Below are 14,983 nucleotides of genomic sequence, written 5' to 3' on the forward strand. Positions count from 1 at the left end.
CAGTGTCGACGCCTTCCAAGGACGAGAGAAGGATTATATCATTTTGAGCTGTGTTAGAAGCAATGAACACCAGGGCATCGGTTTCTTAAATGACCCTCGTCGCTTGAACGTGGCTTTGACTCGTGCAAAGTATGGAGTCGTCATCCTTGGAAACCCGAAGGTCCTCAGCAAGGTAAGTCGCCTTGGTGGTCGATCCTGCAGTCCGTTGATTGAACCTTGCAGCACCCACTGTGGCACTACCTTCTTACGCACTACAAGGAACGTAACACCCTTGTCGAGGGCCCGCTGAATAACTTACAGGCGAGCATGATCCAATTCAGCAAACCTCGCCGCTCCCTCGTCAAGTCCATGGACCAGTTTCGTCGCCACGAGACAAATGCACGGGACTACATCCCCAGCACTGGAGGTGCAGGCAGATCTGGAACACCAAGTCGCTTCGATACTAGTTTCTACCGTACTCATGATGCTCTCGGATACATCCCGTCTGACGTGCAGTCTCTACGCTCCCAAGCCACTTATTCTTCTGGACTCCCCATGTTTGCAGCGGCTGGTGGATTTGGTCCTGGCATACCCCGTGGCTCCGGGGGTGTTGGGAAGCGCAGCGCGTACGGTAGCTACGCCAGCTCCATCATTTCTCAGGATGCTGGACCGCCAAGCACCGCAAGCATTGGTGGTTCTGCCATGGCATTCTCGCAGTCAGACCGTTTACAGAGGCGTGGCTCCTTCTCCTCTGCTGCTGGTGCTTCTGATATGGCCAGCATCAGCGGGTATGATTACAAGAGCCAGGACGGCACGACAGACCTCGACGACGTGAAGAGCCAGTATGCGGGGACGCAATCGGGCGTAACTGTGTTCTAGATGGCGCGAGTTATTCTACTGCCGCGGATCCTATGCGCGCGCACTATGACTGCGCGAGCTGGTATGTGTAGGACTGGTTCGTGGCTGGTGATGCCGCAGCTAGCTAGGCCAGGTCCCTTGCACTTCTTGTCGCATCTTGGCAGCCTGTCGGTATCTTCAGGTTATCCCTTTTCTTCAGAGCGAGCTGGCGGTTGTCATGCGACAGTCTCGTCGCGTGCACGAATGTTACGGTACATCCGTATACTTGCATAGTGGTCCGCGTGCTGCTCTCCGCGTATGCGGTGTTTGACTTTTTAAGTACTTTATGCTTATGCTGACATCAGGATATGCAATGCACTATGTTTCTTGTATGCGACAGTCGATAGATGCCTTGTCAATACAGTACACATCCCAATAATGCATAAATAAATAAAATACAAACAAATCACTAGAAAATCATTCTTGGGCGCAAAAAATTATACATTAACTATGGAAAGCCGGACGCGCGCGCTCATTATTAAGCGTCACACATCCATAATAGGCAGTAGGACCCTGTGTACTCCTAGTTTAAATTGTCCAAGAACAAGAGGTGTAGGTAACTAGATATATACACGACGAAGAAAAATCACCATCCATCTACCATTTCATCGTCACTTTCGCAATCCGAGAACTCCCAAACCACCAAACCAGCGTGATCAAGACCGACCAAGCTTTCGTCAATCCCTGTTGTGATATCCGGCTCATCACTGTGTGAGAGAACATCTAGTTGACGACAGTGTTCAGTGTCTAGCAAATACATCAGTGTTTAGACTGTCAGGATTGGAGACGACAAACCAAGGCCAAGTCCTCCGCCCACACCACCCATATAATAGGCGCCATTGGGATCCTCGCGAGAAGGTAAGTCTTGATAGTCATCTAAAAGTGGAACAAAATCTTCATCTTCATCATCCTGCAGCTGAATTTCGCCTGGTAACTTGTCAGCGAGCTGGAGGGCATCTAGCAGAAGCCGATATGTGTCCCAGACTGATTGTCATGTGATAACTGGGCGACCGAGATCATTGTAGCAATGCTGGATGCATTTGCCGAAACCCTCTGGGACCAGGTCAAACACGCAATGAGAGGGCTTGATGTAAAGACTTCGGACGAAGTCTAGGGCCTCGGGTTCGATTTGAATCTATGATAGTACCAATATTAGAGTACTATTGCCAGTACAACAACCAAATTGATGTAGCACGTACCTTGAAATCCAATGCTCCAAAATCTTCAGCTGAATGGTAGATAAGATTGGGTACTCCATGAGGAAGAATCTGGATGGCGTGTCAATGCTTATTGAGAGTAAAACCACAGGCATGTACTTTGTTGCGGTCGTGCCGCTTGGCAGTATTGTTAATACGATCCTGATATGCATCGAGCTCCTGCTGAAGCCACGGTATGAAAACCCAACGGAAAACCATCCTGCAAACAAATATGACAACTAACACTCAAACAGAAGAAAAATGACGCACACTTGAAGGGTATTATTTGAATCATACCAACCAGAATTGACGCCATGATCAAGAAGATTCTCGAATCCAGGTGTGAACCGCCGGCGCAGTTGAGACCATGCGATCTCTGGCATAACATTCTTCTTTGTTCGCATCCAACAATGCTGGAGCGTACCATGTAAAGCTTTGTCATGATACTGTCGCAGCATGGTATGCGCGTTTGCAATCCCATAGTTTTCGGACCCCGGATCACTTTGAGTGACCATTGGCATATCTAAAATTTAAGTCGAACTTAGTATGTTTGTGCTTTAAAATGTGAAACACTTACGACCGAGAGCCTCGATTGTGTTAAGGTAGTAACTCAGAATGAGCTGCGGATTTCGGTTGGAATGCCAGACCCGAATCCACATTATACGACCAGAGAAAGGCTCAATGCCAGTATGCAGCCCAAGACCGAATCTGAGCCACTTGTCATGCTGATCGACTGCGAATAAATCATTCACGCCAGCTGCCCAGAAGCGTCTCCTTCGAAGGCGACAAGCCTTGCGCTGACGAACAAGTTCCGGTTCATACAAAGCAAAGTACTCTGTCACAACCCTCCTAGGATGCGAAACTCGTAGGTCAGTAAAATTGGTCCTCACAATGTAAAGATAACTCACCTAGCAACACTCATTTCCCGTTCATGGTATAGTAAACTCACCATTTCACGTGCACCAGCATTCGGATATGTAGCACGTAAATCGAGCATTGCATCACGAATGGTTTCGACTGTGTGACGCTGTTGACGGGTACGTTGAAGACCCATCGTCTTTCGAACTTTCAAAAGTGTGGTAAGCCTAGTGTATAATTATTTAACACTTAGATAACTAGATTTAAACACTACTCACCCGATACCGTAGTGAGTCGTGTCGATGTGTTTTTGCAATTCCTGGATAATCTGCCGATCGGTCTGGCGGGCCTTCCAGAGGCGAAGGATATGAGGTGCGATTTCGTCCAGCGGGGCTGCTTAGAGTGTTCAGATGCCTAGTGGGAGTGACTTCAAGTTGAAAGGTACATACGTGTAGGTTTGTTCTGGTTGGGCATTGCAATGTGCTCACTCTGAGGCTTGCAGGGTTACACTTTATATTAACGGTGATTTCCTTTGGACTTACCTAGTTCAGTGGCCCCTGACTAGAAGAAGTTCATGCTGCGGCAACATGGGAATTCACGGAATTCGTGCCCGGCCTTGCGCCACTCATGCCCCGCTCGTCCCACTAATGCCCTCCTTGTGCCTCACATCTTCCTAAGTCAAGTTCAGTAACTACTTGGGCTGGACGTTCCAAACGTTCTGAACGTTCCAATTCTCAGTGAGTCAGGGCTTGCAACTACCACTAATTGAACTAAGAAATGTTGTCCGCGGTCCAAAGCATTCTTGGGCTGCACGTTTCAGATTCAACTCTTTCAGATTGTTCCATAGTGTCTTTTGAGGTGCCGGTTCCATATGATTCATGATTCTCTATCTAACTCTTTCAAACTGCTCCTTAGTGTCTCTGGAGGCGCCAGTTCCTCATGATGATACAGACTTTCCTCAAGTGCTTGTCACCACCCAATGTACCGCATCATAAATCTCCGGGTCATGAGATATTTAAGCTGTCTAGCATGCACTTGGCAGACTACCTTCAGAGCGCCATGTCAGACTATGAACTTCTCACCCAGTACACCGAGGATGCCTATGCCAAAGAAGATCGAATTTGCGATCGTCCGTCTTGCATGGCTAACATTAGGACTGGAGAGCCATGTTTTTATGTTGCGACCATCGAGCCAGGTCAACGTGGGCGCTATGTGTGTGAATCCTGCCACTTGCATTATGAGAATAAACGAGCTACTTCAGTGAGACCTACAGGTATGCGATCACCATCTAATTGACAAGTGGCTGGCTTACAGACTACTGACTCAGGTAATCGAACCTTACAATCACAAGGCCGCGCCCCTCCTGATCCACGTACAATACAACAATTGGTGAATGCGGCACAACGAAGATGTAAGTCAAGATTTGTGTTACTGCGGAGATTTATGATCTGATTTATCACAGCGACACCTAATCCGCCTCCTGTCATTGCTGTACCTGGTGGCTTTCGTCCTAGAGGGCCAGATATTAGAATCCCTACATCATGGCAAGGGCCGCAAGGTTCATCATCCATCCGGCATTCGTCACAACAAGGTGCCATTGGGTATTCGTCGCAACACGCACTTTATGCTGCTGAGCGTGACCACTGGGGGAAAATGGCATACGCTTCATCTCTAGCAGAGACCATTTTACTTGAAATTACTGTGGTTCACGAAGGTGCCGGAGCGCGCAAAAAACGAGGTGTTCCTATTGGAGTATGTTTACATCTTAAAATGTGCTGTGACTTACTTACACTTCAGCTTACTAGAACATATGTGAGGGTAGGAAGGATGTTGATGCTCGAATTGACGCATCTGGGCTCATCAAGCTAGCTTTGGAGACTGTCGTCCCAAAGTTACGCAAATTCGATGGAGAATTTGTCTGGCGTGTTGAGGAGTTCATAATCCGAGATGCTGCATGGGTGGACCTATCCAATCACCCACAATTGGTTCCCTATTTCTATGATCAGTGCCTGCAGCCATCTCGCAAAGGCACCAAATCGACCTTCAAATCTAAACAATTTGCGCTGATGGTCGTTGTCCCGGAGGCCCAGTGGAATGAATACGAGAATTGGTTGGAACTTCGTGCGGAAATGGTATGTATATTTTATGTTGTCTATTTACTAGTGCCCTAACCTTAGTTTTGCGGTCCAGGAAGCTGAAGCTATCCGAACGAGCTGCACTCAGTCTAGTGAACATGCTACTGCTCACACAGCCGTCAGTTTCAATGTGCCCTCATCAGCAACAACTTCGCTCGCTGAAAATGAGCTTTTCTTACCATCCGTGACCACCAACAATTCTGTGACGGTCTCTACCAAGAGAGCCCACCAGCGTGCTGAAAGCTCTAGCAGTCTCAGTGGTACTTCATCTCCACCTCGAAAGAAGAATCCACCTCCCACAGCTTTTCATTCACCTGATCGTGATCTGCTCAAAGAAGTCTTGAAGATCGGCGGAGGTGCCAACTTAAATGTAAAGCAAGGTATGCTCGTTCACGGATTTCTCAAATTGCATTAGCACTTACTAGTATTTTATAGTCTTTGGACTACATAGTGAAAGTGTGCAATTTCACCCAATCCCTACCCGCGATATCACCGACCTCTTGCTACACAAACAGCATCATTCATTTTCGGTGGACACGGCTGAATCTTCCATTGGACAGCTGACTATTGATACATCGACGGACGGCTTCATTGGAATTGGTGGCTTCAAGACTGCGAACGCTGGATGGCTCATCCTCCCAAGACTGGTCTCGGATCAGTGGCTCGTCATAAGGTCGTGGTCAAACGGCCATTCGAAAAAGTATTTCCGACTGCTATGAAGGTTGGAGCTTATAAAGTTGGCCGGTATTCACTCGTCGACGAGCTACAGAAGCTATTCAGAGAGGCCAACGTCCTATACTGGTCCAAGTCTTTATTAAAGCTCACATACGACTTCATCAATCGTTCCATTGCGTCCTCACCTGAACCCCCGCCGTTTGCTGTCCCACGTGTTCGATTTGTAGAAGCTGGCCTTGCATTGTGCCACCACCAAGGGGGTAGCAAGCCTGGAGCAAAGACAGGGTCAACACGGGCTGTCTTTCTCCTTGAAGAGCTCATTGAGGGCGGTGATGATATGTTTGTCAAATTCATCCACAATATGGACGCCAATCCATTGCTCGATGAATTGGACTATGGCTACGACATGGCCGAATTCTTTGTTTTCACACAGCATGTCCAGTATGTCAAGACTGGCAAGCTCGCTTTCATATCCGACTATCAGGGTATGTCCGATTTTCGATACATTCAATCCTCAGCGCTGAATGACCCAATGTATTCAGGTAGTACAGTACTACTCACAGATCCTCAGGTCCTGACTCATCCGTATGTCTTTTTCATTTGTTCAGACTCAATACTGATGTTGGGATAGGTCCGTCAGCGATGGATGTGATATTTTTGGTGAGGGAAATATTGAGGCATCTGTCAGCAAATTTGAAGACCAGCATGCCTGCAACGAGTACTGTGGATGGTTTGGGCTGGAAACATTCGTGAAGGAGGCAAATGACGATGAAGCACTAGTTGTAGAAAATTAGATAATTACTATCACAACGCATGTAAACAGACACTTTTCCAACTTCGTCAGCACGTCTTTTCCAACTCCCGTTTATTGTCTTCAAATACTTGTTATCCCACATCTAACCAGCCTCACAAATTCAACCTTTCGACGTCTGTTTAGGTTGTGCTTGGAGCGAAGTGAGTTTTTATCTTCAAGTTCCACATTACAATGTCCTCTCTCCTCTGCTATCACCGCTTGCTATCAAATTCCCAACTCGTGATACCGCCAATTCCAACACCTCACTGTGATGCCCCTCCATCCTCTTCAACACAACACCTGTCTTCAAGTCCCACAGGCGAAGTGTCTTGTGCTCCGAGCCTGCACCCAACATTCGCAGAACGTGAGTGTGCCGATCCTCATTCAAGCAAGAGCCATGCTGATACAAGTCGTTTCCCATCGTTCGCAGGATGTGAGTGTGTTGGTCCCGTGTCGCGCTCGAGCCATGCTGATTGAAGTCATCGCCCAACGTTTGCAGTATGTGAGTGTGCCGATCCTCATTTGAGCAAGAGCCATGCTGATACAAGTTGAATCTGTCGTTCGCAGGATGTGAGTGTGTCAGTCCTGCGTCGAGCTCGAGCCAAGCTGATCCAAGTCGTTTCCCGCCATTCACAGCTTGTGAGTGTGTTGGTCCTGTGCCGAGCTCGAGCCATGCTGATCCAAGTCGTTTCCCACCATTTGCAGGTTGTCAGTGTGTCGATCCCGCTTCAAGCTTGAGCCATGCTGATCCAAGTCGTTCCCTGCCGTTCACAATGTCTCAGTAAGTTCTTTTTCACAATCATTTTTTTTCATAGTTCTAACTTAATATTTATATGTACTACCCATGGGTAAACCCTGCACGGGTGCGGGTGAGGGTACGAGCTGGCCATACCTCCCAAAAACCCGCACCCTTCGTGGATCCCTAGGACCTCTTGTATATATTCTTTGCAGAGTCTAATCAGAACTATTTTGTATATGTATGCAGACATAATTCAGATGTGCGAGTCATGTTTTCCGATATGATCCTAATAGACGCTGTCACATGACCAAGAAAACGTGGCACTTTTTCCTTGAGTGCTGACGTCACTCAAGGAAAAAGTGCCATGTGGCTTGTATCATGTGACTAAGGGATATAATTTTCTTGCGTGGGAGGTGTCAGGAGGTGTCCGGTGTCCCAATCGTGTGACTACCTCATTTGGTGCATGTCACATCGTGTAACGGAGCGCGCGCGTCCGGCTTTCCATAATTAACAGCAATATATGGACCAAGCTCATTTCTATGAATGGACGACTTTGTGCATCTCGAAAAGATTGGATCCTGATTTGTTATAATTTTTTATTCATTATGCATTATTGGGATGTGTACTGTACATTAAGTTGACCATGCAAGTATGGGATGAAGCATATCATTGTTTGCTCTGTTAGCGCAAGCAATCCAGAAGATTAGGTATGACCGGTGAATAAGTGGTATCTATTCAACTAAACGAGACAATGCTGCGTACAATGGTAGTCCTCTACAGGGAACGTCATCGAACTGCGTAAGTATCTTCCAACGAATCCAGTAAGATCTACTCCAACGAGAATGCTCAGAAGGGAGAAGAAACCTAGTGGGAACCTGAAGCGGGTCGTGATAAACATGGGAGGCACCTTGCGAGAACCGCAAAGCAGCTGCTGTGTGGGGCGTGTGCGACGTCTAGTGAGGAAGAGGGTCTGGTACTTCCAGTTTGCAACGTTGCTGGTGTAGCTTCATTGACCACATTGGATGTCTCCGCTGGTGGCGTGCTGCTGCTTGAGGCACCAGCATGAGCTTGCCAGTTCCGAGGAGGACGTTGTAACCGCAACAACTTGTCCCTTTTTCCACTGTGGGCATTAGCGGTGCGCTGCGAGACAATATCAACGTCACTAGATAAATGTCGAAAAGTCAGGAAAGCTTACATATCTACCTCGTGTTGCAGAGACATCCACAAGGGGAACCCCGAGTATACGAGGAGTATGGCCCTGGGACGTGGAGGAGCGAGAAAATATACGATCTACCACGTTTTTGATTTTGGAGCCTTTGGCGTTGCGTGTAGTGCCGGCGCGATTGTTGCGTTCAGTTGAATCAAACTGTCAAAGGATAGTGAGATGCGCATCAGATCTACTGTATCATATGGACTTACATCATCGAAGAATCTACTAGTCGGTATTGGAGCGCGTTTTGGGCGAGGGCGTGGGTCTGGGATGGTTTTCTGCAGGACTGAAATTAGGGATTGTACAAAACAACGAGTGTGAAAGCGGCGTACATTGAGAATTTTATGAGTGGACTATATGACAGGTCACCGGGCATGAAGTATGATACGACGAGATGATTTGCTCACCTGTTGGAGCTCCTTCTCTGACTCGCTCAGAGGAATTGTCCATGTGCGAGCGCAGGAATATCGAGGGAGCAACAATCACTTACATGCGCTATGGTGAGCGGTCGTTAGGTTGCATCTTCTGTAGGATACTGACTATCCCTGAACCCTGATGTCAGCTTTGCTGTAGACACGTGGTATCCTGCATACGGATCATCTTCAGCGCTTCTTCCAGGAGTTTTCCTTAGTAGGCGCCATGGCCGCTTTCACTGTGTTTCAACTGTCATAACTGATATAATTTCCTGGCCACGCCTGAGTCAGTCGACCCGAGATCTCTTCTTACATTTATCTTGTGCTGATAAGTGATAACATGAACGTAACGAATTAATCGTTTGATACTAGTTGGCTGTGGCAATGGTACCTCCAGGTCAAGCCAAGGGAGAATGAGATGTTCGTTCCTGCCAGCATAATTGGGTCTTGAAAGTGGCAGTTTTGCACCATTGCATAGTTTCTCACTGCAAGCCAATTGATTCCTTACAAGTTTGGCCGCCATGTGGACACAGAGCGAGAGATGCTGAACTGGCCCATATACGCGCGAGGCTAAGCATACAAACTGCTATCGATATAGCGCGGGTGTCGAGGACTGTTGCAGCGTCCCCAGATAAGCGGTGGATTATGAGTGGAGCGTCCGACGGAAGCATCCCTTATAATCACCACTGAACAGAGAACGCCAGCTGCAGACTGAGGAGTGTGAAACGAGCTTCTGTGCATCATTGTGCTCTTACTGACGAGTCTGTAGTGATGAATGAATTTTGTCCTTCTAATATTGTGACTCGTGAGCATCACTGCACCAGTACTTACAGAATGATTCTCGCCGATAATATCTATGTCCTGATCACCGTTGGCAACAGCATCATACAAGACATGGAACTGTATCAGATTGTTGGGACTCCGGCTAATGATGTTAAGCCAACATGGAAAACGTTGAGATACGAACAGTAATTATTGGACATACCAATTTGGCTTTCCTTCATTAAGCCGGGGTGGTTGTGTAGTGCTCTCTAGTGGATTCGTTAAGATCTAGGTCGTGCTTTAGTCGAGATTGCGGGGATGTCGACGGCACCGACCAGGTCACCAAAACCGCGGTCTTTTTATAGCCCGAGGTGGTGTAGGCGTGCCAGATCAGAGTCTTGGCTGCCGTTTTCGCATTCTGTCCAGAGTTCCCGAAAGGATGATGAAGAGAAAATACCATTCTGAACATCTATGAATGTTGTGTATCATAGTACAATTGCAGTCGTTTATCGGGAGTGACATTGGTTTGCATAAGAAAATGAATGCGACAGTGGTATCTATGCCAATGAAAAGGTTCGGATAGGAGAGGCCGCTTAGCGGATGTGGGGAGTAGTAGGACTTATTCGTCGAGTACGTGAAAGACGCGGGAAGCACCTTGTGAAAGCTGCAAAGCAGCCGATGTCTGAAACATGTTCAACATCCAACAGGGAAGGGGGATTGTTAGCTGCACTGGTATTTCCGGTCTGCAACGTTGCTGGCGTAGTTTCATCAGCCACATTGGATGTCACCGCCAGCGGCGTGCTGCTGCTTGAGGCACCGGCATAGGATTGCTTGCGAGGAGGACGTTGTAGCTGCAACAACTTATCCCTTTTTCCACTGTGGGCATTAGCGGTGCGCTGCGGGGAAGTGTCATCATCATGGGATGCGTCAAACGGAGGAAGATGTACATATTTGCCTCGTGTCGCGAAGACGTCTACAAGGGGGATACTGCGTGAGCGAGGAGTATGGTCCTGGGGAGGGAAAAAGCGGGAAAAGAGACGGTTCATGATGTTCTTGATCCCGGACCCCTCAGCATGACGCGTGGCGGTAGCAGCAGGATTGTTACGTCCAGGTGGAGGATGTGGATCAAACTGTCAAAGGATGGTGAGACGTGCATCGAATATACTGTATGAACTTACATCATCAAAAAACCTACTAGTAGGTATTGGAGCACGTCTTGACTGTTGGCGTGGGATGGTTTTCTGCAGGACTGAAGTTAGGGATCGTACACAACAACAAACGTGAAAGCGTACCTCAAGAATTTTTTCAGTGAACTGTATGACAGGTCAGCATGAGGCATGGCACGAAGATCAATTTTCACCTGTTGAAGCTCCCTCTCCGACTCCACCAGAGGAACTGTCCATGTGCGAATATAGCTGTCTTTACAGCCAGTCGCGATGAGTTTGCTGTCCTCGGAAAATGCCACACACCAAACTAAATCAGGGTGCTCGAGTGGCTCGTCAATGGGTTCGAAAGTGGTCAGGTCAAAGAACCGCATCGTCTTGTCGTATGATGTGGTGGCGAATTTGGTGCCACTGGGAGCAATGGCTAGTGATAAAAAGAATTCGGTGTGCGCGTCGAACTGTTTGATGATGTCTCCGGTGGTAGCATCTGATATTCGGATGTCATTCTGGTCAACACTGACGAGACGGAGACCATCTGGAGTCACGGTGAATGCGACTCTGAATGCCCGCTGTTCTATCTTCAGCGACTCTCTTCCACTTGCTGAATTCCATACGATGATGTGCTCATTTGTGCCTGCTGCTAGTTTTGTTCCATCCGGGGAGTACGACACCGACAATGCCAGATCGCCCACTTTGAGCGGTCCGAGGACTATTTTTCCCGTCTCCCTGTTCCACACGCATATCATTCCGTCCAGTGATGCACTTGCAAATGTCTTGTTGTCCGGTGCAAATACGATGTCACGAACCACATCCTCATGGCCCTTAAATGAGACGGGCACTCTTTTGAGCACTCTCTTGTTTGTCGCAACTTCCCAGACCAGAATGCTTCCATCCCACCCTCCACTCGCTATCCAATGTCCATCAGGGGACGCTGCGATCCTCCAGACTTCAGCATCGTGACCCCACAACGGCTCGCCCACTTGTTTCCCCGTGTCTAGATCCCACACCCGAAGGCTCTTGTCATCGGAGCCAGTGACGAGGAGACGAGTCCCTGCGATAAAAGCTACGCCGCGCACATCCCCTTCATGACCCTTGAGCGTCATTTTGACATGAGGTGGCTCCTTTCGAGTTATTCCTTTGGACGATGCTTCGTCCGTGGTGGCCGCCATTCTTGTTCGGTGTCTCAGTCAGTAGGAGCGTCGAGCGGGGCAACAGACTCTTGTGTGCGCTTGGTGAGTGATGCAGAGGATACTACCGTTGAATATTGAAATATTGAATCCCCATGTCGGCTTTGCTGTAGACTTTCAAATTCTATCGATCTTGCTTCTTGGTACTATATAGTGATTCAAGTGCTTCTTTCAGAAAGTTTCCCGGGCCGTAGTGTAGGCGCCGTGACCGCTTTTACTGCGCTTCGACACATATGTCGTGGCTGATACATTGTATCGGCCAGCTTATCAGTCGAACCAAGATATCTTCTCGCATCGATCTTCTAATGTTAGGTTACCATATGGATGCAATGAATCAATGGGTTCATATGATTTGGCTGTGGTACCATCACTATATCCTCAAGCAGACCAGCTTCAAGTTTGTGTTCCTGCGGGCAGTTGGAAAGCTTCGAATTCTGCAATTTGGAGGTTCAGCAAGGTCTTTTACATGCTTTAGGTTGGATAGGCTGTTTTCAATGCCTCCTTGGTTTGCGAAATAACAGTCCCTCTGCGCAACAGTATATAACACATCACAGTACATGTAACAACGAAATCTGTCGGTCAAAAATGTGTTGGTACGAAATGCGCGTCGTTTACCTTTTCCCGACATCATAAACGTTATCCAAAAGGTGTCAACTGATGGGTACATACGACCAAACACTCATTCATCCTTTTAACTAGGGTATCTTCCATCGATGATGTTGTCGGGATTGGGCATGGTATAGTTGGCGAAGCAATCGTGCGCGTAATTTATCTGCCCAATTCGTTCATGCATCCCGCTGATAAAGCTGGCCAGCGCGCAAAGACCGTTCAAATCTTCTGTGCAGCCATGAATGCCCGTCAGTGGCACCACCCCATCGTTCAAAAGGAACCGGATATGAGTTGGCTCCTCTGAGGCTGGGCAACTGATCACCTGGGCTATAAGCTGGCTGGCAAAAGGTGCGATCTGGCTAGAAATGTAAGACTGATGTGACTCGTCAGAAATAGAGACAAGCAGTATCTGTGAGACTGCATACACGGTGAGGGGGTATATGGTCGGTTGGAAGAGGACCAGTCGCAGCTAGACTGGTAAAGTTTAGAGCAGTGACGACTGGGCCCTTTCGTCAGTAATCTTGCATTGGAAAGGAAGGAAGTGGCAACATACTATTGGAAATGACCACGTCATGGGTAGCGTCCACATATATAGGTTGATTGAGAGGGAATGTGATGTTGCTCGAGTCAAGAGTGCTGTTGGTGCTGCTGTTCCAGACATTGATGGGAGTGTGAGTGAGACGAGACACTAGCTCCTGAACGTAGCCAAGGCCCTGCGCTGCTGATGTTGGATTACCTGGTCCACAGCTGTACCAGAACTCTTTGTGCACCACGAAGTCATTAGTCGCTCAGGCTGCAAGTTTACTACTCAATGTGCTCACCAAGATCTGCAAATAGAGATCACCACCGAGCTCAGCATGGATCATTTGAGGGAACATACCATTGTAGTACTCGAATCCTTCCCATTCTTCCTCAGTGAAAAGGTCGCAATACTTGGAATATCCGAGGGCCACAGTCTGCAGATTTTCAGGAAAGAAGAAACCCATAAAGATTGTGAAAAGGATGAGATTACCTCATAAGCGCACATTTGCTGCATGTAAACTAACCGTGAGATGGTCAAATTAAATCCTTGGAGCATTGGTTGCAAGCGCGTTTGAGCATCTTTGAGATAGATATTTGCCCATGTACTAGCCTGAGTGTCACCGAAGTAACCGATATCCTCCGAATTGGCGTTGGGGCACACATCGTAAGGAGCTAGGGTATTGTTGAAGTTGTTCTCCTCGATGATGATCTCCTGGTGATAGTCTGTTTTGTAAGTTCTGACGTCAAAAAAGCCTGCAGCAAAGTTCAGGCTACCAATAACATCATGAGGTGCAGCGCACACAGGAATGTGAATGAATTGCTTACGCAGAATCCACCATGCGATCTATACGACATAAACAAACCATCAGATGAAACAAATGTTCGATGCAGGCAAACCTTCAGAAGTAGTACGGAATACTGGGAGGTCCGTGAAGCCATTGAGCAACTGGCCATATCTGTAGCGGAAGGCGATCCCGTTGCTAAAGCTGACGGAGGAGAGCGTCAGTGGAAGCATCGTAAAGCAGAGCGAACGTACAGCGACTGGCGGCCAAAAGGCGTCAAGATCTCCGCGCCCAACTTATATGTCCAGGTTGCCAAAAATTTCAAATCACCAGTGGCGTTAAAGCCCTCTTTCACTGCAGCAGCATGAATGTCAGACGCGAACTGAGAAAGTCCGGAGCCAGAAGTTGGATAGCGGGCGCCGTGGCGCATCAAGAGATGCACCGCATTGAGGCCACACCCTTCTGGGATGACGGGGGATGCATTAGGAAGACCAAATGACTCCACGGAGTACATGGGCGACAAGTTGCCCCAGTGACGCGTCACATTGAAATTGCTGTCTGCGCCATCTGCTGAATTCGGCCTCGACAAGGGAAATATGTCTTCGACCTTAGAGAAGGGGATGGCAGTGACAATGGCCGCAGGTTCAGCACCAGCTGAATTTTTGATTAGAATACAGGAAATATAATTAGCCTTATCATTTACTGGGCGTTGGACCTGCATAACCGACTTGAGATGCATCTGGGAAGTAAGCGTCAACAGTAGTGTTGGTAGCACCAGGGGGAGGATAAGAATCGACGACGGTTGATCCTGCATAACTGGATGCTGACTCTGCAGCACAGAATGGCAGAGCAAGTAACAGAACGGTAGCAAGCATGGCTTGATGAGTTAGAGAGGTCAATCGACATACTTTATATAGCGAAAATAGCCAGTAAGAAGTTATGTAACTTCGAACAGAACACCGCTCGAAAACTCAAATATAGTTGGCATTTGAAATTTGAGAATCATGATAATTTCAAATTCGGCACTAATGAGGTGTACCTCGTTTGCCTCGTGATGTGGAAG

The 14,983-nt window shown here is 47.9% G+C and overlaps 2 protein-coding genes across 2 annotated transcripts; one reads left to right on the plus strand and one right to left on the minus strand.

The window, feature by feature from the left end:
* Positions 1–1,462: 1,462 nt before the first annotated feature.
* Positions 1,463–3,404, minus strand: F5891DRAFT_989350 (uncharacterized protein; the record flags this gene model as incomplete). The annotated part of the gene is made up of 10 exons (XM_041378056.1): positions 1,463–1,599; positions 1,672–1,833; positions 1,927–2,011; positions 2,076–2,144; positions 2,193–2,292; positions 2,343–2,595; positions 2,650–2,980; positions 3,022–3,157; positions 3,209–3,323; positions 3,380–3,404. The coding sequence occupies 10 exons, from the start codon at positions 3,402–3,404 to the stop codon at positions 1,463–1,465; spliced, it is 1,413 nt and encodes a 470-aa protein (XP_041216489.1).
* Positions 3,405–3,959: 555 nt separating this feature from the next.
* Positions 3,960–6,534, plus strand: F5891DRAFT_1201454 (uncharacterized protein; the record flags this gene model as incomplete). Its single annotated transcript, XM_041368886.1, has 9 exons — positions 3,960–4,203; positions 4,258–4,341; positions 4,393–4,682; positions 4,736–5,062; positions 5,121–5,445; positions 5,501–5,730; positions 5,787–6,225; positions 6,283–6,325; positions 6,372–6,534. 9 exons carry the CDS (start codon positions 3,960–3,962, stop codon positions 6,532–6,534), a joined length of 2,145 nt encoding a protein of 714 aa, XP_041216490.1.
* Between the last annotated feature and the right edge of the window lie 8,449 nt (positions 6,535–14,983).

The sequence above is a fragment of the Suillus fuscotomentosus genome, assembly GCF_016647785.1.
Source record: "Suillus fuscotomentosus strain FC203 chromosome Unknown F5891scaffold_300, whole genome shotgun sequence".
NCBI lineage: Eukaryota > Fungi > Basidiomycota > Agaricomycetes > Boletales > Suillaceae > Suillus > Suillus fuscotomentosus.